Source organism: Opisthocomus hoazin, chromosome 2 (genome assembly GCF_030867145.1).
Source record: "Opisthocomus hoazin isolate bOpiHoa1 chromosome 2, bOpiHoa1.hap1, whole genome shotgun sequence".
Taxonomy (NCBI): Eukaryota; Metazoa; Chordata; class Aves; order Opisthocomiformes; family Opisthocomidae; genus Opisthocomus; species Opisthocomus hoazin.
The window spans coordinates 75,884,242-75,909,800 of NC_134415.1; the positions used below are offsets into that span (position 1 = coordinate 75,884,242).

The window sequence follows — 25,559 nt, forward strand, 5'->3', positions numbered from 1 at the left end:
TCTATCCCCACTGTCCACCTTCCTGTTTTAGCCTAATATTAATTACAGATCTAAGAATTACGTCCTTTTTGTGCTAAAAAAGTTTTCCTATGCGGTCACTCACATACTTCAACAGCACTTCCCAGTATTTAAGCATAGGATGTGCTGCTGCCAATACATTCAACAAATCTGGCACTTTTGTTTCATGAACAAATAGAGGGACTGGATACTGGAGCTGGAAAATACTGCTCAGTAGTTGTAAAGTTTCTGGTTAATTGCTTTACATCTGAAATGTATGCCAAAGCACATGTTTAAAACAGTTGGAGATGCTTGGTGCTCAGCAGTACATCATTGTCCTGTGATTTCAATTAACTAATCCCTGTGCAAGAAACTGGGCCTAGGCAGTATCCTTAAAAGCACGGTTCATCAGTTCCTATCATCCATCCACTTTAAATCAGGTTTTGCTCTTTAACATCTTTGTTCCTTGAATGAACACATAGGACTTCAAGTAAGTCTACAGCTTAGTACCTCAGGCCTGTCTTTCTGAAGGCTTTTCGTTATTGTTCAGACATTAAGCCATTAGGAAAGTGTCTCTTTAACACTGAAAAGCTAGAGATCACACACCAAATTGTGGCACAAGCACAGCTTCTACCTTGCTTTTAGCTTTGGATTCTTAATTTATAGGGAACCTTGAAGAGGTATGTAAGATTATTAAATTTGCTTTTTAATATTTTCCCCACACGAAGACCAGCAAACTACGTGAAGATAAAGCTCTTCCAGAAGCCACATCTTTTCTGGATGATGTGTGTTGTAGGAAAGAAAATCCAATATGAGATTAAAATGAAAACATAAAAGCCTGTAATAGTATAAAATTCACTTCCGGAGGCTTCAAAAAGATTTCCGAGACAAATTTCAGTAGTTCTTAAGTGTTCAAACATATGAAGCACCCAAATAATCTCTTCTGTAGGTAGCTGGAAAGACAGAAGTGCAACAATTTTGCTTGCTTCTATCTCTGTTGCCATTTTCACAGTTAAGACAAAAACAATGTCTCATCACTGGACTACATCAACATCAGGAACTTCTACCATTTTGCACAATTTTTGGAGAATTCTTTCCTTTTGGCCAGAAAAGCATCTTTGCTTTTTCTTTGTTGTATTTGAAGTTGTATATGAACGATACAATGCACATATCACAGACATCTAGATCCACTATCTTCTGGCTAGACAATAGGGTAGTAACACAAACTCGCAATCAAAGACCTCTGTGCATGTGTGTGTGCATGCGCGTGTATTTTCGGGGAGATAATGAGGTAGTTTAGAAAGTTCCAAAGTTTTCCTCTGCAAAGTAACACTTCCCATGCATCAGCACGCCACTTCAGAATAGCGATCAATCACATAAGAGACAAAATGCAAGTTACTAAAAATCAGGTTTTAAGTCTAGCACTTTCTTTCTCCGATAATTTTCCTTTTTGTAAATGACAGTCAGTGACAAATTTCACCCTTGAAACCTGACAGCAGATCCCATCAAGGCTTTTTAAGGGAAGTTTATGAAGTGTCTATTGCCATATTAGCCATGATCTTTTTAATTTCAAAATGAAATATAATCTTCTGAACTGAATGAAAATATTACAAATATATAATTTTCACTACATAAGCACAGATGCTACGGTTTTCAGAAGTGTCAGGGAAATGACAGGGAAGACAATCATGGAAGACAGAAAGAAAGCAGCCTTTAAGAGAAGACATTTTACTAAATTCTGCTTTAAGAAGTTATATGAGGCAGATTCCCCCTACAAAAACTATTGATTTTTCTGTAAAAAAAAAAAATAAAAAAAAAAAAATAAAAAAAAAAAAATAAAAAAAAAAAATCGCCAAATCTGAAATTTGTTACGTGGAGATAATTATACAGTACTTCAGGCCCTCATTACTCCTTTAAAGATCAAACTTTGTTTCCACAATGTGTTGTGGACCTTTGTCCACATATTTATACAGCATAAAATACATTGCCACATGCCATTTCTTTTAAAATTGCTCTTTACTAGTTTATATAGACTATAAACCAAGTGAAACACATACAAACGAATGTTAATCACCTTAAAGCTGCAAAATATTCCAGTAATAACTTAAAGATTCACAAAAAGGATTACTCAAGTAATTTAATGGTCATCTTGGATATCAGTTGCAGAGGGCATTCTTGCAGGTACCTAATAGGTAAGAAATGACCATTTTGAAAATACGAGTATCTGTGTTCATTGCTATCTGACATCATGCTTTTCTGATAGTATTGTTTAATAGATTTCCCCCAATTTTTTTTGAGTTATTCTTCAGAAAGGGATATCTGAACAACACAGCACTATTTTGGAACCCTCTTACTCTCCCTCTGCAAGCCTCAGTTCTTCACTTTTTTACAAGTAGAAGAGTGGGTTAACACCCTTCATTAAGCTGAGTTAGGACAATCACAGCTATCTGAAAGAGCTGCGCAAAAAAAAATCATAGGGCAATTATCTAAGGCAATTACCATAGCTAAGACAAAGAAAAGCAAAATCCACCAGACACCTGATCATGATCAAAGAAATCATGTGAAAAAGAGAAGGGACATAGAGCAACAAGGGCATACTGACAACAAACCAAAGTGACTTGCAAACACTTACAGACGTAAGAAAAATAAAATGGTCAGTCGTTCTGCTCTGTCACTGACAATGGCACTACTAAGACAGCATTTCGACTTGGGAACTTTACGTCTCTTCAACTGACCACTTAAGTTTGCTTTTGAAACTTTACCTTGACTAACTGTTAACGAGCACTGCTTTTCTCTGAAGGGTTAAACCCTCTACAAGGCATCGAGGGCACAGAGTTAAGTCAAGAGGCTGCGGTTTTCAGGCCAGGCTCTGGGCTAAGCAAGACAGTGGGGCTTCCTGGTATGTAGGCGTTGGGCTGGAGCCAGGTTTAGGAGCTTCCTCAGGAAGTTATGCTAACCTTGCGGCTGAGGGAAAAAAAAAACACCAAAAAACAAAACACTACCAAAAAAACGCCTCTTTGGCACAAACTTGTGACAGAAGATTAGTACTGTTATTCTTATTTCAAAGAGGGATCTGAAGCAAAAAAGAGATAGTCCATGGGAATATCACAGGTAGGTGATACAGGAAGAAATAATCTCTGGCTCCCTGTTCCATGCTTTATCTATTGGACCATATTATTAAAAGGAAAATCAGACTACCATGAAGCCTTTCAAAGTGATGCATGACAGTGTGGCACCTTCATTTATTAAAATATTTAAGTAGTGTATACAATCTGCATTGTTTCACTTCTGGTTTTACAGAGCTTTATTCAAAATAACTCATGCCTATCGGTTACTATGTTTTCTTATATTTTCGACACTGTTGCGCACGTGCCTCATGACTTTTACAACAGAAAATAAGGTGTACTAAATTAGGTAGCAATTCTGATAGGAGTTAGAAAAGATTGAATCATATCACACGTTTGTATGTAGATTCCATGCTTCCACACATAAATATGTACCTGCTAGGTAGGTATATGCATAAATGTACACATATTCACGCAAGCAAACACTCACACATAAAACTGAGCAATTATTTATACAAATTTAAAGATCAGACTTCATCTAACTAATTTCCAAAGAACACTTTCAAAAATTATTCTTTTTGCCAAATATTGCATGATCCACACTTTTCAAAACAAAGGGCTTTCATGATTTGATAAAAGAATTGAAAAAAATTATAAAAAAGTTACATTTGATTAGGTTTGGTTTAATATCAGCAGAAAACAAAGGATACATGTATTTCATGTATGAATGAGTTCCTAGAAGAATTCCTAAATACCAACCACACTCTAAGCTCCAATGGAAACACAGTAACAACCACCAAAACATTTTAGGAATATCTTGTTGTGTTGTACAATATCCCTCCTGACATCAATTTCTATTTTTGTTTGGAACCTCTCTGAGTCAGCTTTGTCAATCACAGTTGAAAGGAACACAGCAGGTAGTACAGCAATGGCGAAAAAAAGGCAAGTTTTAACAGGGTCCAAACTACGCCCCTTACTAATGAATGTTACAACAACAGAGGTAATTCTACTGGAAAATGCTGTCAGCAAAATGATACAAACCCTTTTTACAAAAAAACACAGTTAAAAATCATTTCAATTAACTGTGTGCACACACAAGATGGTTAACCTTTATTATCAACTTACTACTTTATCTGCCTAACAGAAACTCAGAAGTTAAGTCTGTGAAATAAGGAAAATAATTTCTAGCTGCGGGGTATCCAAGTTGTTTTCCAACTCTAATTTATATTACCGTATTATAATTTGGGTGGATAAAGCCATTATTAAAAAAAATCCACTGCAATTCAGTGAAGTTGCACATCACAAGTGTTTAATTAAAGATAACAAAACATTTTCAGTTAAATGCAATAGAAATAGTAACGAGAAAGATGTTCTATTCCAGGATAAACATGTGTCCACTATACAACTATTTGTAAGCTTGAAAAGTAACGTCTGTGTTGAGTAGCCTACCGTGTACTTCAAATGTATTTACTCTGGCAAGAACATGTAATATTTTCAGCTATTATAGTAAGTTTTCAGTGAACCCACTTACCTTTAAAAGCTGATATTTTATAATTATGCTGGATAGCAGCCACCATGTCCTTCCAGAAGTCGTATTTTTTCTGACCATCATGCTGTAAGTATCAAGAGGAACCTAGTCATTAATCAAGTATTACCTATTTTGAGCTTTCACACTGAAACAGTGACAGGAATACCATTAACAAACAAAAGTATTTGAAGTAAAACTGACTTAGACAGTAGAATTCAGGACATCAGGATTCAGTAGTACCCATCTTGACTGTGAACTTTGGGTAACCACAGACAAGTTACCTCCCTTCTTCAGAAGGTTATGGTGGGATTGGGGAGTGGAAGGGGAAAGGAGAAAGGATTTATAGTTGTGAGGAACTAAGACACTGCAGCAAAGCAGGGCACTAGCTAGAACAGCAACTTACTGAATGAGCCATCCCACTGACATTTGGTAAAAAGAAGTGCCTAGAGCTGCAGATACTGCACTAAATTAGCAGGTTGACATTATCTACAGTCTGCCACTTGTATTACCTCCCACCCTCAGAACAGACAAAATCCTTTGCTATAAATTAGAGGTAACATCCTCCTGCCAACAACTCCACCCCAAACACCGTATGAAATACTCATCCAGAAGCCAGGCTGAGCAGCACTGTGCTACACCGTACTCTGGGGACTGCCAAACCCCAGCTCTGGCAGAAGGACAGGTGAAAGCGATCTGCGCTTGCAAATAGTCTCTCGCCATTCCTAGAAAGCTGCCCAGGCACAGAAGAGCTCCAGCTGACCTCAGACACCCTTTCAGCATCTCAAGAAGGGAGAGAAAAAGCTTCTCAACCAGCTGAGCCCCATAGCACTCTCAAACTCCATAAATTTAGGAGTGCTGAATTCAACAGATGCAATTACACAGCCAGCCAATGTTACAGAGCAGAGGATGGGCTGCTGAGCTTGTAAGAGGTGCTCAGACTTACAAGGTAACCCGGCAGCAGTAAAGCAGAGGCTACAGTCTCTTTGAGTTTGTACTCCATGGAAAGTATGTTCGTAGTGCTGTCACCGGCTTTCCACACCTATGTTAGGATAAATTTCAAGGCAACTGTTAACAGATTTCACGGCTTTTCCCTCTGTGTCCTGATCACTGCACTGATACCTGAATAACGACCCATTCTGTAAGCATAAAGTATTTTCTAGAGAGGGAAACATTCAGAAACTGAAAAAAATACCCCTTAACATTGCCAACCAAAAACATGTGGTTCATACGTACTGAAGTAAACTGCTATTTCAGGCCTAATCTGCCATGGAGGCTTCCAGAGGAACGGTCCGCCCTTAATTTCACAACCAGCAAGTCACACAAACAAGTCCCTTTGTGCACAACTGACAAGCACTACGGCAGTCCCCTTACCATCCACCGGCTCTACATGTTCAGAGCAGCAAAGATACAATACTGTGGCTTTCAACTTTATCTTTTTTTAATCCATTCTCATAGCATACCGCCACAGAAATACATCAAAGAACTAATAAAGAGAAAAGATTTCATGTATGTCAAACTCCAGTTAGCTGCTAACCAGTGCCATTATTCAAAGCCATGTTTGGGAGATGCTGGAGAGCACCCATCTGCATAGTGCCGATGGCACTAGCCTACACTAGCACTGACCTTGAGACAGATGGATTCAGCTGTCTGCTCCCTTCGTACTCCAAGTGGCTGACTTGCTCTTTAGTTTGCAGTTTTTGTTTTTTTGCACTTGTTTCTTTTAAGAAATAGGTGCTATGAGCTAACAGTTCCTCAGACTGCTGTTTTGAGGACAGATGGATACTAGCTTAAAAGCAGCTACACTTCCTTCAAAACATTTGACTTCAGAGAAAACTAAAATAACCGTCAAACTGATTCCTTGCAAACCCACAGCCACTGCATATGAGACATACAAGAAAACAGGCTGATTCCCAGAAAGCAGAGAGAAAACCATGTGCGTGCCCATGTAGTCCACCATGGTTCTGATGTGATTATGAAATGTGATTTCACAAAGCAGTATTTTGTGTAGCTCTTCAGTGTGAAGATCAGAAACATCAAGAAGCTCCTCTGCTTTGTCTGAAAACACGTAAGAGTTCCAGCTCCGGATACAACAAAAGCAGATTCGTTTTTAACTGTGTAGAGCAGCCCAGCATGCAACTCAAGTCTAAACCCATTTTGAATCCAAACCTAGTAAGAAAATAGCCATTACTAAACCGTCTCCCAGAACAGGAAACAGAAGACTCTACTTCCTTTTAGAAATGCGGGAGCAGAAAATGTGATGGTTTCTAACCCTCAGGATGCAGCATCCTGCAGGCATGAGCACGGGACAGGCCTACCACCTCCTGCCTTACGCTAGCCTTTCAGGAAATTCCTGTAGCCCTCCTGTTGAAACTGGCCCAACACCCAGTAAAATATTCAAGCACTACCAGCTCACAAAAAGCGTGCATGAACCACTTCTGGCAGCCATCTGGAGAAACGGCACGGGTTTCATTCTCTCTGGCTGCACATGGCCCTGACCCAGGGTCAGTGTTCCAGCTTGCGAACTAGTAACTGAACGTGCAAGCTTACTACACACACACTTCGACATGCTTTCTCTCCCAATAAGTAGGTGATTTGTGACGAGTCTAAATTAAATACCAAGTAATACAATACAGATGTCGCATCTGACAGAGGTTCTAAGCTGTGAACAGCAGAGGAAGGAGGCAAACTAGGCACAAAATTAAGAGTCTTATGGCGCACCTGTTCTCAGTGTTTCCCGATAAGCTATCTTTAGCTAACTCTTCATGCAGCACTTGGACTTAGGCAGCAATCTACTCAGCATGCTATTTTGGATTGGAGGCTAAAGCCTCGAGTCAGCTGATACCCAAAGGGATCCCAGATACGCATCTCAGATCTGGACTCCACTCTGCAAAGTTTGGTGTTTGCAAGTTCCAGTGCTGCAGCGCTTTGGTACCTTTAGCCAGAAAGTTATATCCGTACTCTTTTGACACCAATACACTTACCTTATGAGAAGAACCCTCTCCTACTCGCAGCTGCACACAACTTAAAGATTCAAGCCTTCTTTAACACAGCCAAATCAATTATCATCAAACTTCAAACGTAGGATTTAGGACATTCTATCTATCTATCTAAAAAGCACTGAAAAAGGTTCAAGCAACTGTATTTTCTGCCTTGAGAATTTAACTTATTTTTCAGTAGAGAAAAAATAATTGAATGCTATTCTAGAGGTGTATTTACACCTATGTACACAGATCAATATATTTAAGACAAAAACAAGTTTAAAAAAGAATGGAATTGAGCTTTCAACTCATTAACACCTTGCAAATTAGCAAACAGTGTTATTCAGAAGACTGACATGAGATTTAATTCAAGTATCATCAAGTATAATTAAAGGAGATTTTAAGAACTACGTTCTGCGTATCACAGAGTAAACTTGAGAAAACGGGGCATTTCTATTCATATCCTAGTTATTTGTGCCCTCTGGTGGAAGCACATTTATTTTGAGCATGCCATGTAGCTCACAATTAGTGTATTAAAGTTGTCTCCACAGCTAAGTTTGACACGAATAATTACAAACAAGGAAAAAGCTAAAGACTTTGACATTGTTCAGTAACCATGTGTATGCATTTAATAATGCATGCAAGAAGCCTGGTGGGGGAAGAGAAAGATAAGGCAATACTTAGTTTCAAACAATCCAGTTCTTACCTGATCTAAGCTGTCCACAACCCTTGCACACAAGAGAGCTCCTGGCAGGTCAAAATAATTATCATACAAATAGTATTTAGCTAGGGAAAAAAAAAAACAAAACTACTTTTTAAAAATCCATATTGTATGCTTTAATCACAAATAAAAAAATATATTTAAATAATATTATAAGCTCCTATTTGGATTTTACTGATAATAAGCATTATCTGCTTCCCAATCTTTGTTAGCATTTATTCCCACTGCCGATTCTCATAATTGGCAACTGAAAGTTGTTCACCTAGATCAAGGCAATGAGATTTTTAAAAATACATTTAAAGGTTCTAAAAGTTAAGGTGGAAGAGACTGGGGAGAAAGAGTTCAGGCAGTATCACTCAATTTTTCTAAAGTGTCTATTTCCCTAGCAGTGGAAACACAAAGAAACAGTTTGAGAAGTTGTTGTAGAAACACCTGGACAGATCTTGCACACAGTCTTGCCCTTTGCACACACACACTGCAGACAGCGCCTTAGCCCAGGGGGAAGCACATCCACATTATTTTGTGAGCCTCCAAAACAGAAAAAAATCAGCAGGGTGCAAATGTCCCCCCAGACCGAGGTTAAGTTCACCATCTCTTTCTCAGGAGTGAAATGGCTTAATCAGTGACTTTTCCTTTTTGTATTCATGATCTTGTCTGTGCTGCCTCTTAGGTATATTAAAGACCAAGTCAGCAAATCAGGGATTAATGTTCACAAGCAAGACCAAGTGCACTTTTCAAGGAACAAGAAAGGCACATTTGCTATATGACCAAAGGGAACCTTTCTCTTCTATTTTGTTGGAAATTATTACCTGCAGTTTAGAATAAACATCACAAACAAGTTTATGTCAGCAAAATCCCAAGAAAAATACCTCCATTACACAGGACAATGCAACTTAACTGAGCACATTATGTGTATTACTCACAATTGCCAAGATCAAAGTAAAATGGAGAGGAAGCACAGAGCAGCTAGCAAGAACGCAAACAGTGCCTTCAAAGTGACTCCCATCTTACAACCATGAAACTTCAATTGCAGAAGGAGAAGTTTTGTTTCCAGACCTGCTCTGTTCTTTGCACCTGCACCTAGTCCTCCAGTAACATCACTGATGGTAATGAGTCAAGAATTAAGAAAAAATTAAGATTTACCGGATATGACCTAAAGGAGATGGGCTGGTAATCTCAGTCTACTTCATCAAGGAACAATGTGCCCATGTCTACAACTAAAACACGCTTATAATGTCAGCTTGTCTCATCACTGGTGACCTAAATTTAAGTTGAAAATACAAAAAAAACCCCACTCTCCTCCGAAACATTCACCTATTCCAGTAACTCTCAGCTCAAGTATTTTTAAACATTTGTGGTAAGAACTAATACTATGAGGCACTGAAGGGGCCTGAGCAATTTCAAAGGGGAGGACATGCTGAGGTATAGCTACCTGAGCGGGAAACCATTCCACTGACTGTATTGAAATGCTTCCACTCCCTCCTTCCATATGTCTCCAGGATCTCTTCGGGTGTCATGCTCTTTGTACCATGGCTTGCCCTATTTGATAGATTAAGTTATTTATATTAAAAAAAAAAAGGAAAAGAAAAAGGTGGAAAACAGTCAAACTACTACTAGAGGAAAGTAATACATTGCAACCGAATACTAAGGTGCGTGCAAGTTGATCTGAAGTAACTCTCTTTATAACTTAGAAGCTTCCCAGGACGTAAGCTTTTATCACATACACTACAGTCCTCGATAAAAGCCCTACTACACAGAGGTTTGGTTGGCTGGGGGCACGGCCACTGTGCCTCACCTGCTAACGCAATCACTCTGTATTGCTCGAATGTTCTCAATTGTGTGAGGACACTCGCTATACTTGAACTACCAATATACACTGCACAATAAAACACAGTGCAGAAAGACTATACATTATTCTGAAGCCTGGTAACATTCACAGAGTGCAGGCAGGGCAGAACTATGGAAAAGTGCTAGTTTGAGCCCTGCAAGCAGCTGTGTAATACAGAAGTACGCACAGGCCTTTTTAGGAATTAAAAATCAACTAGCCTGACCATCAAACTGAGCCCAAAAAGAATGCACAGACTCCAGTTTTGAAGCAAATGCAGGCAATGCTAGGAGAAGTTATCCTGCACCACTCTTCCCTTTAATGTGATATATCCTCTAGTCTTGAATTCTGCATTTAGTACTCTGAAATTCATAGTACTAAATTAATTTCAGGATACACAGCAGAGACTCACAGGTATTTCTTCCCTTCTTTCTATGAGATCTAATTTTCCCTAGCCTCTTCAAGCTCCTCCTCCCACACACATCAGAAAAAAAAAAAAGTAGAGTCTATCTTCAGTACTAAATTACACAGATATACATTTTGGAAAAAAATAAGGGGAAAATAAGACTGGGATTGACATGCTTTAGATATATTTACTTTTCAGATTTGTGATTCAAAATAGCAGCCTTTAAAAAAAAAAAGAGGGAAAGAAGAACTAAGGATGTACTGAAATGATGACTGAAGGCAAAATACAGATTTTAAGACAAAAAAACCCAAAATTTTGAAAGCGAATGTGTCAATTTCTGTGCTTAATTTACCTCAGGTTATTTAAATTACATGTTGTAAGCCTGCATAATTTTGAACATGCATGGTAGAAAGATAGTAGTGCTCCCGTCATTAGCACTGACTCACAATCCAGAGAAAAACCTTACCCTGGAGCCTAGCAGAACTGGACAAATAATACACTGGTAGCCACTGAAAAAGTGAATTTACTTTCAAGACCAGGATCCCCTCAGAGCCTTAGATGTTTATTAAAAATGATATATTCTTTACTAGCAGAAACATTACGGAAAGACTGCATATGAAAGATGAAGAAAAACTGAGAACCACCAAAGAGTATTTAGAATTTCACATGTAATAAATGAATGCATGCCGACATTAGTATTTTAAATAACAAAACTGAGAGACAGCTTTCAGAAAGAGGATAAATTTTTGGTGTTTCTTTAACAATATGAACTTATTGTTAATATTACCTTAAAACTGTTCCATCTTCTGCAAGTTTCACAAAGTCTCCTTCTTCAATGTCCAACACCAAGCCTTTACAACTAAGAAAAATTTTATTTTAAGGAAGAAACAAACAGTTAATGTTTTCAGAGGAATGCCTTGTTATATATCAGAACAGTGAAATGCACTTACAGAAGCTATACAAAGATGGTACACAAAAGCAGCGAAGTCACAACCCTTCAAATACTTCCATGTTTGAACAATGCTCTCTATATGCAAATACATATTACTACAGTGAAGTGAGGACTGGATTTCACTTATGTAGCAAATTCCTACTAAATAAATCCAGTTCCATTGTTCAGTTAGTTCAGTGACTATTCATACAGGTAAGGTTGGAGGATTAAAGTCCAAACATATACAACTAAGAAATGTAATATTTAAGCCACTTCTACTAAAGAAATATATTTTTTCTTGGTGGTAACTCCCCTACTTACTAGACTGACAACACCAATTATTGTTATTCCAAAGGAGGCAACTGAATATCCAAGGAACACATGACGCAAAGGCATTGCCATGCTAGCCAGCACTAACAAGGTGAAGAGCTGACAGCGTAGGACAGACATACTACATGAGTTTCTAACTCTCCTAGTAGATCCGTACCTTACAGATAATTGAATCTACATTCTCCTAGGTTGTTTGAAAAATGAATTCAGAGTTCAGTGGCTAGAATAATAATGAACAAACAAGACTGAAAAAGTAATGCCACCTTCATCCTCTGTTATAAGGTACCCAAAGGAAAGAAGATATGCCACGAAGGCAGTATGCAGACCCCAGCCTTTCACAAATGAGACCTGGGTCAGTAGTGCTGACACACCGAGCACCAGAACTGCAGGCTTGCAGGTGCATGTTAATGAAGCCCCAGCTCCATTAAGGCACCAAGGCCCAGATATCCAGACCTTAATAAAGGATTTCACGCACCAGAGGCCTGAAAATATGAGAAATATAGATACATTGCTTGTCACAAGAAAGCTGAAATCCATCTGGTTGGAAACTGTCCAGTCAGATACTGAACTGCAAAAACAACCAAAGCCATTCCAACAGTAACGCACACGTTACTAGAAACAAAAAAACACAAACCAAACCCTGCATTTCTCTCCTAAAGCACTCAGTGACTACTTCGCCTTCAAGCCCCCATCCCCTCGGCCTAGACAACAACCTATTAGAGTTGGAAGATCAGAGATTCACGTTCAAGCTCCTGCTCAGAGACCACTGAACTTGAAGCAGCAACTCGCATTTTGGCCTTTTGCACCACAGCTTTGTGCCCGACGTGCCATCCCAGGGCTGCCTCCTGGCACATCAACTTTCCTTGGTTCCTCAGCAGGCTGTTGGGATTATTCTGCCTTACACAAACAAAACCACATCTGTTGAGATAAAAAGTACTAAATTCTGCTGGTTACCGGATTTACCAGTTGAACTGAAAGTAGCAGAAGGAGGTATATAAACTAAGAGAGTAAATCAGACTAGAAGCCTTGTGCCTAGACAGCTAGAAGCACAGACAAAGCAAGCTTGGATGCTCAGCTCTCTCTTCAAAATACCACTTTAGAAGCATCTCATGATAAATACTTGTTCGAACAAGTATTTAAAACCGTAATTTTGCATTTATCTAATGGGCTTGACAATCATAACAACAGCCACCTAATAAGAAGCTGTTTTCCAAGCTTTGTAAAAGTTGCAGCATAAAGGAAGTTATGATGAAAACTTCTGTTATTTTCAACATACTCACCAGAAGTCTAAGCTGTCTGGAGCTAGAGTCAGCAAGTCTTTGTCGTAACCTTTCTCCGTTACTAGGTACTCAGCAAAACTATCATATATTAGCTACAAATGAAAAAACAAATGCATTAATCACATTGATTAAGTGAGACCAATGATACTGTTTCCCAGGAAAGCAGCAAGATGCGAGCGTTAGTGCCTCCCAAGCAAAATCAAACCAGGACCTAGGGGCCCTGCCCCACTGACTCCACTACTGGGGAAACAGTGCCTGAGGGTGTTTCTGTCAAGGCTGGAAAACAGCTCAAGATGCTCACACAGCAGTTCTGGTGCAATGTGTCCAGCACAACCAAGTTTACAGCATTCTATGTTACTGCCCCTGTGCTTCAAGACTATTGGGGAACCAAGACGGTAAGTACCTAAGGCTGGCCGCTACTCTCCCCTCCCCAATCTTTTTTTGATTTTAAAATTTAAGTGTCACAGCTACCAAGCCCCAACAGGCAGCTTCTGAATCAATAAACAACTACCCTCACAGGACATTATCGAAGTACCCAGAGGAACATGTTTTGTAGGAAACAGGCAACCACTAAGTAAATTGTTACTACTTATAAGTTCAGAAAGAACACTGCTAAAGCCTGATACATCAGTCAGTGATTTATTAATGTACAACTTTACCAGCACATTACAAGATCTACATAGATGCTGCCAGGTCCTTAAAGACCATACAGAAATAGTCATTGCTCCCTTTTTCTCATGGTTCTTTCATTAAAGCTGTTCCCTGGCCTTTATTTCTTAATTAAAAAAGCTGCTCTTGGAATGAATATGAATGTCTGAGGAAGACTAATATGAAGGCCAACACTGAAAGAGTAAGAACTAAGTGCATCTTCAGCTGTGCCTGTGAGCTTTTAAAAGAAGAGAGAACTAAGTTTCTTAAATGTTTTTGGTATCTTCTCCATTTTGTTCAATGCTTGGAGGGTTTTTTTTTTCCTCATATTCTTCTAGCTAACAATTGTGTAATGGTCTGCCTTCATTGGACAAAATCCTTATCAGGAATAACATGCCGGTGCAAGCTGTAATGTGCGTGGCATAACAGACAGAACACAGAAAGTAAGCCCAGCGTTGCATAGTTTCTAGCAGGAACTTATGAGGACCTGCATTTCCCAACTTGCTCCTACTGGCCTCTCTTCTGCACGAAGGATGCCTCTCTATAGAAACTCACGCACAGCCAAAGGAAGCAACGCAGTTTTTCAAAAAAGGCCGCACCGAACCATACCCATTCATAAACGGGGCACCTCATAAACATCTGTTTCTACACCAAATTTTGAAGCATTTTTTAATCGGTGTAGGAGTCTAGCGTGGCGCAAAACCCGCACCGCTGAATGAGGGCAACACCGAGCGGGGAGAGGGGCACCACGAGCACCCGCGACGCGAGGCGGCTCCGCGGCAAAACCCCGGCACCGGCGAGGAAGGACGGGGCGGCGACGGACCGTCACGGAGCGGGAACCGTGCCCGTCCGAAGGGAAAAACGCGCCAAGGGCGGGCAGCACCGCGGCGGCGGCGGCAGGGCCAAGCCCGGGATGCCGAGCGCCCTCAGCCCAGGCCTGCCACTGCCAGCACCCACAAAGTTTGCAGAGGTCGCGGGGGAGGGGGGGGAGGGGAGAGCTCCACCTTCCCCTCAGCGCCGCTACAGCCAGGAAAGCTCCCCAGGAGCGCCGTTTCCAAGGAAGGAGACATGGCTGTCCCCCCCCTCCGCCGGGGCAGGGGCCTGCTGGGGAAGCGCCCGGCGAGCAGGCACCTGTGTTTCTCCTCTCTTTTTCGGTTTCCCGAGGGCACCCCGCGCCCCCCGGGACCCGCCGCCCCGCTCCCCGCCACTTTCCCTTTCGCTTGGGCAGGCGGCGGCGAGCGGGGCGGGGCGGAGCGGAGCGGGGGGCCGCCGGCCCGCGACTCCCAGGCCGTGCCGCGCCGCGCCGGCCCGCACTCACCCGTGCGCTCTGCGGGAGGTGGTACCGGCAGAGCGTGTGGTCCAGGTCGAATCCCACCACGTCGCAATCGGCCAGGGAGAAGTGCGGCTGCATCGCCGAGCCGCCGCCGCCGCCGCGGGGAGGCGGGCTGAGGAGGAGGAGGAGGAGGAAGGGGCGCGGGCGGCGCTTCCTGCGGCGCGGAGCGGAGCGGAGCGGCGCGGCCGGAGCCCCCTCGCCCCGCCCTGCCCCGCCCCGGCGGGGCCGCCCTCACCTGCGCGGGGCGCGGAGCGGAGCCCCGCCCGACGGGCCCTTGCTCCCTCCCGGGGAGGCTCGGCGGGAGTGGAACGGCGGGCGGGAGGCACTTTTGAGCGCTCGGATTTAAAAAACCGCGTTTCCCGCGCAGACCTGGCGTGCAGGGGAACGGGGAGAGGGTCGGGTCCAGCCCCGGCTGCGGCGCGGGCGCGTCCCTCGGCGGTGCCGGCGGTGCGGAGGGCGCTGGGCCGCGGCCTGGCGAGCGGGGCGCGGGGAAGCAGCTGGTCGGTGCCAGACCGTGAGGGGAGGGCCCTGCTGGGGAGAATCGCCTGGCCTAGGCAGGCAAACACCGCTCGTGCTTCGCTATCGAAGTCCTCGCAGGGTGTGAGCAGCGCCGTGGCGAGCAACGCTGCAGGAGCTGTTAGAAAACCCGAACCCCAGAGGCAACGAGCTACCTTTCAGTTTCTTTATGGCTTCGCTAACCAAAAAAAAAAGAATAACACGAAGAACGGTACTGTCTGCCTCCAGATAAATTATCAAATGGGTATTTTGGTAGGTACCTGCCCAACAAGTGTTGGCCTGGTGCGATGGGAAGGAAAGTGCTGTCTGCAAGGAAGGGCCGTGTTTGGAGAAAGGTGAGCAGGTGAGAGCTGCATTGGCCTAAAGCTGTTCTCTGGGGCTGAACTGGAGTGCGGTGTCTAGTTAAGGCCGGTCTCCGGATGCTTAAAATAGCTGGTCTTTGCGAGCCGTGTTTGCAGGACCTCCTCATTCCTCTCTGCAATCCTTTTCTCTCTTTAGACCAATGACACCATCAAAACTTTGTTTTGATTCCCCAAAGATGAAAAATTCTACTTCAATTATTCTGCAAGTAAATCTCTTTTTAAAAAAATTCTTGCATGGCTATGAATAGAATGACATAAAAAGCATTTGAATTGACAGCGGTTGTTGTGAAACGTGATGTAAGTCATCTTTCCTAGCGTTGCCTTCCAGTGCGCAGCTGCGAGTGCTGTGCTTTGCAGGTGGCTAAGCTGGGGTGCATAACCATAGCAGCAGTGCACAGCAGCAGTTTTGATTATATCAAAATAATTATGTTTTGATTGTATCAAATTATGATTTGATTTTTGAAGGGTGGCTCAATGAGAATTTGGTATTCCAGAGTGAAATGCTTTTGGAAATACACTCAAATAGCTGAATGAGATACAATGTACTTATGTATTAAAATTCAATTTGCTATGCTCGGGTAGACATAGATGAGAGAAATTTGAATAATGTGACCTATCACATATGTTTAAAAATTCTACAGAGAAGTTCAGTATCAGATTAGAAAATGGACTAGACAGGAAAATACATGGAAATTAGGAACAAAATTCACTAATGCTAATAGTAGGACAGGATGAGCACTTAAGGTGTCAGAGCAAGAAAGAAACGGATTGCATAATTTTACCTGAGACCATTGTATAGCAGCTTCTTTCAAAGGCTCTTAGTATCTCCCACAGACATTAATATACTGACAGTGATGTATGTATATATGTGCATACCATATAAATGATATACACTATGCATAATGTATACATAATGATACATACATACGCTTTAGATATATGTTAAATAAATATGTACATGCATATATGCTTGGATATATAGATAAGTACATGTGCATGTATGTACGTATTTTCCAAATTGGTGTGAAATTTCAGGTGAAACCAGAGTGTACAGAAAGAGACTCATCCAGGGTCTCGCACGCAGTGGGGGTCACCGCTGTAAAGATGAGGGAGCAACGTGGGAACTCTGAGCACAAGAGATTTTATCTTCCTAAAGCTGCTCACTTTAGGATACATGGAGCAAATTCCTGCCCCAATGAAGTCAAGAGCCGCAATTTTGATTCACTTCAGTAGGTCCAAGAGTTCACCCACAGCTGCTGTTTCACACTGTCCTCACGTTAAAGTTTGACTGACTTGCAGGTTGTATCAGTACAGCTCTCTTATTCCAGAATTACTTTTTTTTTCCCAAAAAAAAGGGCTCATATAGCTGCCAAAACTGTGTTTAGATTATGCTATTTAAAATTTATAACTTTGTTTGCTATGCCCATAAATCATGTTCTATGAAAACTCACTCCAAAACCAACTGAAAACACTGCAGTACTGAAACATCTAGACAGATACCAAAAATCATATGTTCATTGACAGAACCACAGGATTATTTGGGTTGGAAGGGGCCTTTAAAGATCACCTAGTCTAACCCTCAGCCACGGTATTTACTCTCAACTGAACGTAATCTTAAACATCCAGATTTTGTGAGTGCTGCACAATTATATTGGCAGTAATGACAAGCTATCTTGGAATTTACAGCACAAAAGTACTAAGTGTATTTAATCTTAAACCACTTTGTGTGAGGAACGATACTCACCAATGGAGAGATTCAGCAAGTTAAATTTTAAGTGCACTAAGCAGAAGATTAAATTAGAACTATGACAAGAAATACAGAAAATGTTGATGAAGAGGATTGGGTTTTAGTCCTGGGAAAAGAGAAGATAAAGGAGAGAATATCACCTTCCTCTTCAGTATTCACAGCACAAACCTGATAGCACAAAAGTCTTGGCAGGTTACTTTCAGCACACAACCCTCCAAATTTATTTCTTTTTTTCTTTGACTTACGAGCGTTGCTTTGTCTCTTGGTTTCTTCCTTTCAGATGAATCCTTTAAACATACTGGTATCCCACTCTAGGGCCTTTCTCAGAAAGGAGCTGCCTTTAGTTGAAATCCCTCGTAACAACCGAACTACCTTAATGTGCTAACAGCATCCTTTCAGATTACTTTTTCAGCTCTGTCTTTGAAGTTTGATGGTACCATGAGCCGCTCAGAGATGTCCACATAACTGAGGTTGAGCTTTTGGGCTATCAGATCCTACCTGGTAATGTTTTACGTTTCTCTGTAGTTAATTTATGCGCCATAGTAATTACTTTTATATTGTATGTGTGTGGTAATAATCCACTGGGAAAAATCATCCTAGCAGGGGAAAGTTCTAAGGGGTCACGCCGAAGGAGAGGTGACTGCTTGTGGTGCGGCTCCCTTCCTGCAGCTGGAGCATCGCCGGGGCCGGGGCTGAAATGCCGCCCGCAGCGCCCTGGACCTTAGTGACCTGTGGGAAACACATGTCAAGTGCGAGACCTGATGTGTCAGAGCCTTTTATAGACGTGCAAAGGGGCGTTTTCGTTTTCATCGTGTCTCATGCCTGCTTTCCACGCAGAAGCAGCTCCTACCACCGCGTAGTTTTAGAGTGCAAGAGTGAACTAACACGTCCCGGAGAGCGAAAGGAACATAAAAGAGTCCGGTAACATATATAAAGGTGCGAGAACCATGTCAAAATACCTCAGATAAATCTTGGCTGTCACACAGAAGCTGTAGGCCTCTGAGCAAGACGGGTGTTCCAGCTCCTCACTTTCTCTGTCCTTAAGAGGGCAGCATTACGATACAGTGGAGCATCCCTCCCAGTTAACTTTGAATCAAAGGCACCTCAATCTGTTTTACTTTCGTTAAACTTCGTTTTTATTTTCCTGAGGCTGTGCAAGTTGACTTTGTCAGCTGTGTTTTGTCCCAGCTATGCAGTTGCAGCCACTTGCTCATTTAGGCAAAGGTTATAAGAGTTTAGTTAAAAAAAGGAAAGGGCCTCTCATATTGCGATGGAAGAGTATGTAATAGTGATACGTGAAAACAAAACATGAATTTGAACAAACATGAACCATTTTCTTTTCAGACAAGTAACACCTTCTTACACAAAATAAGCTCAGAACATTCTAGGTTTTTCCCTCTTTGTTTTTAAAAACAAATGAAAATACTTTTGGAGTAGAATAAGTCAAACCAAAAAGTGTTGCATTTTTTTGTGTATTTTGTTTTAGCACACTGGTAGGAACTAGAACCTGGGGTAGCACCCAGACAAACACTGCTGTTGCTCTAACATCACTCCCATCTCAGGCAGAACCAGCTCTTTTGGTGCTGCCACAGCACACAACCACCCTTAACAGCTGCTGAAAGGCCACCACAGAGCTCCCATCCTACAGGCAGTTCCTGACAGTGCACCACTAACCTGCTTCTGCTTCCTCTCTGCTGCGTGGATCATCAATCAGATTAAAATGCAATGCAGTTTTTTTGGCAGAAGGGTGCTGTACCTATTTAACTCAAAGGGCCTAGGGAGTGTAAAGTGAGCTTTATCCCTGACCCCACAATCACAGCTCGAAAGGCAAACTTCCTAGGAGTTGGTGGTGGTCACACAGGTACAACACATGTTTCTCGGATTTTGCCTGAAATCGTACTTTCAATGGGATTCTTGACATGTTTAAACAGCATTGCAAGATTAGATTTTATGTTTTTAAGTTTAGGACACCTGGAAGGAAACAATTTTGTTTAGGACCCATTAGAGGAAGAAGCTAAGAATATAGAGCAGCAGTCCTCTGTCTTACAACAGAATGATGCCTTAGTAGACACAAATTTAACAACAATAATTCAGTTCAAGGATATCCTGTTTCTCTGTGAGAGAATGAGAACTGTCAAGAATATATTTACTTTGAAAAACTGTCACTAGCACTTACTATTTCTTTAGTAGACCTTTAAAAGTTTATCAAAATGCTGTGCAATTTTCAAGGCATCCCTCTGTGACACACAGGGTGCCTTGTTACTAGATAGAGAAGCCCTTTGAGCATACTTGACTGTTGATCAGGATTTAAGACTTGATTAAATTTCAGTGATTTGACTGTTTATTGGGTTGTTTAGTAGCCTTTTTATATGGCACAAAATATGGACACATTAACTTTTTCAGTAGAATCATGCACATACAATTTATAGCATCCTGCTGGGAGTAGGACATCTGATTACATCTGGCACCTCAGTACTATATTGATTTCATTCTCTGTCTCACCAGCATGGAAACGAGTTTCGTGCTGCTAAAGAGACAAGATTCCCAAAACTAAATCCAAGAGTGTGTTAAAAGGTTAAACAGACAGTAATCCACCAGGTGCTCAGAATCTCTCAAAAGCATGCTTATTGTCCTTATCACCTCTCTCAGATCTTGTAATCTAACTCAGGCTGTTCCCACGCAGCACGAAATAAGGAAATGAAAATCAGTGATTTTGTCAGAGTGATTAATAGCCAAGGCTGATTACTGGACCCTTAGTGAGTATATATTTTAGAACTCTGAATAGTTGTCTAAAGGGACTTTGAAAGATTTTTTGTTTTGAGCAGGATGGATGCTACATTTATTCAAAAGAAATTGTATGGGATGTGTGGAACTTTTGGAAAGCTATGCTTCCAAAGGAGACCTGTAAATATTTTATGGCCAGAGAACTGTGCAGTTTCAATGATCTATGGGACACTGCCATATTTCTTCTGTTTTTTTTTTTTTTTTTAACATACTGTTATTTTATTTTTACAATTTTAAGCAGAAAATCCAGAGTAGGACTCCTAAGCTCTCAGTCCTTCCTTCCCATTCATTCATGATATATACATGTGCAGATAACTTTATCACTTATGGCTTCCATTTCTTCATTGGAATACGTCTAATTCAGACATTCTGAGGATTTCTGAGTTGTTTAAGTAGGTTACAGGCCTGCATTTCAAGCCTCACACTTGCTAATGATTGCACAAAAGACAAATCTGATGTATTTCAGTACACAGACTGCACAAAAGAACAGAGCTATCAAACAGCCCGTGGGAAATGCCAGAACTATAAACTATGGACTTGAAGATAACAGAACTGGGAAAGACCTAAAGACAGGCATCTTCTTGCCCTGGGGCAGGATCAATCTGACTACAAACATCCCTAGTAGTCAATTGTCTAACTTCTTAAAAAGGACCAGAGAGCCGCTGAGGCAATTTCTTCCAGTTTTTAACAGCCCTTACATACAGAATACTCTAAGTTTCCTCTGTCCTCTCCAACCCCCATGTCAAAACAAAGTCTCTGTTGCTCTAAGGCATCCTTTTTTCTTACAGCTTGTCCTATTCCTGCCAGATTTGAGAACCACGTCATTGCACACCAGCCTTCTCTCTATTGGAGAGCTGTTACTGTATGTTTTCCCACACTCTGTTGAGTTCTTTAAGGTCCTTTCTTAAAGGCTAAAGGGTTTTGAACCCTCTTATCTTTCCTTCTCAAACTTGATGGTATTTATTCACTGTTCATTTGTTATCAAATTGGTCCATATATTCTTTTTTCTGAATTACTGTCATCGCCATTTAGGGTTTTCGGGATCAAATTCTATCCTATCACTGTGATGAGTAGAGAGATCAAATTTTTTCCTCTTTTTGCAGTAAGTTATCTTTCTTAAAGAGTGATCGATCTTCTATTTAAGAAATGTTTTCTTCTTTATGTGTTCATTGCTGAGTGTACTGGCCACTGAGAGTGATGTTCCTTGGAGCTACAATAATAAAATGCTAATAGTAATGCTTATAAAACTCAAATATAAGAGTTTATTTTGAATATAAATTGCATTTGTTATTTACTGTTCTGCTTCTGCCTCTAGAGGGTGTCTAGTAATGATCTGATGAAAGGATAAAAAAAGTATGCTGGATTTTGGTAAGAAGGAAGTCATCTAGAAGAATATATTCTAAAACTCTAAGTATAAACTAAGCCTCAAGAAGATTCCATCATGCTAATGTAACTTTTTAAAGATCTATGCTTTATTTCTTTGTAAGTCTGTGAAGAAGATCAAAGCCACCTCTTCTATTTGTAGGAAAACAGTATGTTCGCTTTTACCTATGTTGTTGTGTTGAGCCTCGTAGAGTTCTCAGGGAGAGGGAGAATTCCGATAAGGTTTAAAGATGTGGAAATAAAGACAGAGGAATATGAATTTGGGAAAATTTTGTCAGAGAAGGAGAGTAAATTATTTTGTTTTCATGGTGGAAAAGGACCTGTGGGTGGTGGTTGACAGCCGGCTGAACATGAGCCAGCAGTGTGCCCAGGTGGCCAAGAAGGCCAATGGCATCCTGGCTTGTACCAGGAATAGTGTGGCCAGCAGGAGTAGGGAGGTGATCATGCCCCTGTACTTGGCACAGGTGAGGCTCCTCACTGCAAGAAGGATGTTGAGTTGCTGGAGCATGTCCAGAGAAGGGCAATGAAGCTGGTGAAGGGTCTAGAAAGCGAGTCTTATGAGGAGCGGCTGAGGGAACTGGGGTTGTTTTAGCCTGGAGAAGAGAAGGCTGAGGGGAGACCTTATTGCTCTCTACAACTAGGTGAAAGTGTGGTGAGATGGGTGTAGGTCTCTTCTCCCAAGCAACTAGTGACAGGACAAGAGGCAATGGCCTCAAGGTGCATCAGGGGAGATTTAGATTGGATATTAGGAAAAATTTCTTTACTGAAAGAGTTGTGAAGCATTGGAACAGGCTGCCCAGGGAAGTGGTAGAGTCACCATCCCTGGCAGTGTTCAAAAAAAGTGTAGATAAGGCACTTCAGGATATGGTTTAGTAGAAAAGGTGGTGCTGGGTGGATGGTTGGACTTGATGATCTTAGAAGTCTTTTCCAGCCTTAATGATTCTATGATTCTAAATCTGTATCACAAGTGCTCACTGAAAGTGAGTAGCACTAAAGGTGCTTACTCCCTATCCCCTCTCCTTAGGTTTACGAAGACCATGTCTTGCATGTTGGGTAATGTTCTTTGTGCAGCATCTCACTGCATACCTGTGAAAGACAGATATAGCAGAAAGAAAAGAGGAGGTAGGAAACTATACAAAGATACTAGGAGAGAGGGAGAGAAGAATACAGAAACAAAAGGAAGAAGTGTAAGAGTATACGTGTTTGCAGGACAAGTCGCAACAGTTTTGTTTGTGAAACTTTGTATTTTGAACACACAGGAAAAAGGTCAGACTGATGCTGAAACATAGTGAAGAAGTAACTTTGCATACTGCATCTTTACGTAAAGACTGTTCTGATCATAAGTCAAAAACTGATACAGAAGTAGTGATACATGGATAAAGGGTGAAAATGGAATCTTCCTCTTGGTTAAACCAATGAGTATATTGTCACTGACTTCAGAGTAAGAAAAACATGATTTTGAGACCTTTTATACTGGATCAAGTATGGAAATTAGTCACCTAAATATTGGTATTTGTTGACCCTCATATTATACCCATCCTTTTGAAGATGGGTAGGTAGGATAATGGTTTTGAAATCAGTTGTGCCCTTGGCCATGGCTATGCTAGACTGTTTAAGATTGTTTACAGAGTTTAACACATGCCCTGGCTGCTGCTTCCCAATATAATTTTGAAGTAAACACCAGGATTATAGTTTCCTGTTCATTCTACCCTTTCCTTTTCCTATGGAAAAGAGATAAGTGCACATCCTCAGGTTGCTGTAGGGCACTTCTCATCCCCTTGCCTCTGGTTTATGAAGACAATGGGTTCTGTGTTGGGTAATGTGCTTTGTAAAGCATCTCACTGCATACCTGTGAAAGACAGATACAGAAGACAGAAAATAGGAGGTAGGAAACTATACAGAAAATATACGAGGAGAGAGGGAGACCTAGTCTGGAAGGTGGATAGACGGTGTACAGGGTTCATAGAACCACAGGAACTGGCTATAGACCCAGCCTTTTTCCTAAAGAGAGGTTTTAGATGTATAAGATCCTAGTGTGTGCACAATTTACATTAATGTGGAGTGATTTATACAAACCTGGTTTATCTAGCAGGAAAAAGAAAAGTAAAATGGAGTGGAGAGGGAGGTGTTGATTGCTTTTCCCTGGTATCAAGTGATAGAACACATGGGAATAATTCAAAGCTGCACTAGGGGAGGTTTAGACTGAACATTAGGAAACATTTCTTTACCAGGAGGGTGGTGAAACACTGGAACAGGCTTCCTAGAGAGGTGCTTGATGCCCCAAGCCTGTCAGTGTTCAAGAGACATTTGGACAATGCCGGTAATAACATGCTTTAAATTCTGGTCAACCCTGAATTGGTCAGGCAGTTGGACTAGATGATGACTGTATGCCCCTTTCAACTGAAATGTTCTGTTCTATTCTATTCTATTCTATTCTATTCTATTCTATTCTATTCTATTCTATTCTATTCTATTCTATTCTATTCTATAATTAATAGCTAGTGTTTTTCTACTGTTTTTACATGTAATATTTCAATAACTTAGAGTAATTAAAAAGATGTATTCCTTTATATGGTTTATCAATGTATTTCAATTGTAAGTTTTATCTCCTGGTAAGATGCTGCCTTTCCCACATGCACAGGTCAGGAGAGGGTGCAGATTTTATTTATCGGAAAAAAAACCCAGTTGCATTTATAGGTGAAACAATGAGTACAGTACTTTGGTACACTATTCCTTTCCATCCACCCCTCATTGGACTTCTCTGCTTTCTTGATGCAATTCTGACTTCTGAAGATAAAAAAGGTAAATCATGTTCATAAGTCATCCATGGCATAGCATGCAGACTTTGATAGAGTTATGTGGGAAATGATCTTGAGACATCATAAAATCTTCATAAATACATACACTTTCTAAATTTAAACGCTATCTGTAACAGGGTCAGTTTTGGAATACATTTCCTTAAAAGAATGGCAAATTCATGTTCACTGATAATTCTTTGTCGTCCACTTATCATATTTCTTCCTACACAGAGATAGATTCGATTAAAAGTATTTTTCATGCCTTAGAGAACTACAGAGTGGTTTTATTCAGAAAGGTTGCTTCATAGAAAGTAAATTGACTTGCAATTTTTAACAGTGTGTGCTGTATATCATTTAGAATAATGTACGATAAAATGAAAAATAATGGCTGAGGTCTAGTCCCCTTGCAGATAATGGCAAAACTCGCATTAAATTTAAGCAGAGTGGGATCTGATTGTTTGAACAAATAGAGAAAGTCTCTATTCTGTCACTCCTTGACAAAGCCTTATTCCTCTGTGTTCATTTCTTGTCGGACGTAGCCTGTTTTAGGCCCAAATTCAGCTAATAAATAAGCAACCCTCATCACCAAAGCACTTGAAAATGTACATTTAATGCTTTCTAGAGTAGAGATGGATTACTGGATCAGTCTTACGAGAATAAATAGCCAGAGTTTTCTCATTACAAATGCAAAAGATTTAAGGTTGGAAAATGCTGAATCAAATATAATTCTGTGTCTTTGCAGATTTATGGTTTAAGATAATATACGACACCAGGAATATGATTAATCAATAAGAGTAAACAATTTTGTCAAGAGTAAAATTATGCACCTAATTTATTTTCATTGAAAAGGATGGCAATTTGCAAATTACAGAAACAAAATGGAAGAGCTGATTAAAAGCATTATAAAAAAGCTACAAAGTGGTGGTA

The 25,559-nt window shown here is 40.8% G+C and overlaps 1 protein-coding gene across 1 annotated transcript in view; it reads right to left on the reverse strand.

Moving 5' to 3' along the window:
- Nucleotides 1-15,170, reverse strand: part of NT5DC1 (5'-nucleotidase domain containing 1) — a 150,561-nt gene extending 135,391 nt beyond the window's left edge. The window contains exons 1-6 of the mRNA XM_075414180.1: nucleotides 15,028-15,170; nucleotides 13,062-13,153; nucleotides 11,308-11,379; nucleotides 9,722-9,828; nucleotides 8,275-8,354; nucleotides 4,594-4,675 (exon numbers count right to left, since the gene is read on the reverse strand). Coding sequence (XP_075270295.1) covers nucleotides 4,594-4,675; nucleotides 8,275-8,354; nucleotides 9,722-9,828; nucleotides 11,308-11,379; nucleotides 13,062-13,153; nucleotides 15,028-15,120 — 526 coding nt within the window. The 5' untranslated portion in view covers nucleotides 15,121-15,170. The remainder of the gene's footprint in view (nucleotides 1-4,593; nucleotides 4,676-8,274; nucleotides 8,355-9,721; nucleotides 9,829-11,307; nucleotides 11,380-13,061; nucleotides 13,154-15,027) is intronic.
- Nucleotides 15,171-25,559: the final 10,389 nt, after the last annotated feature.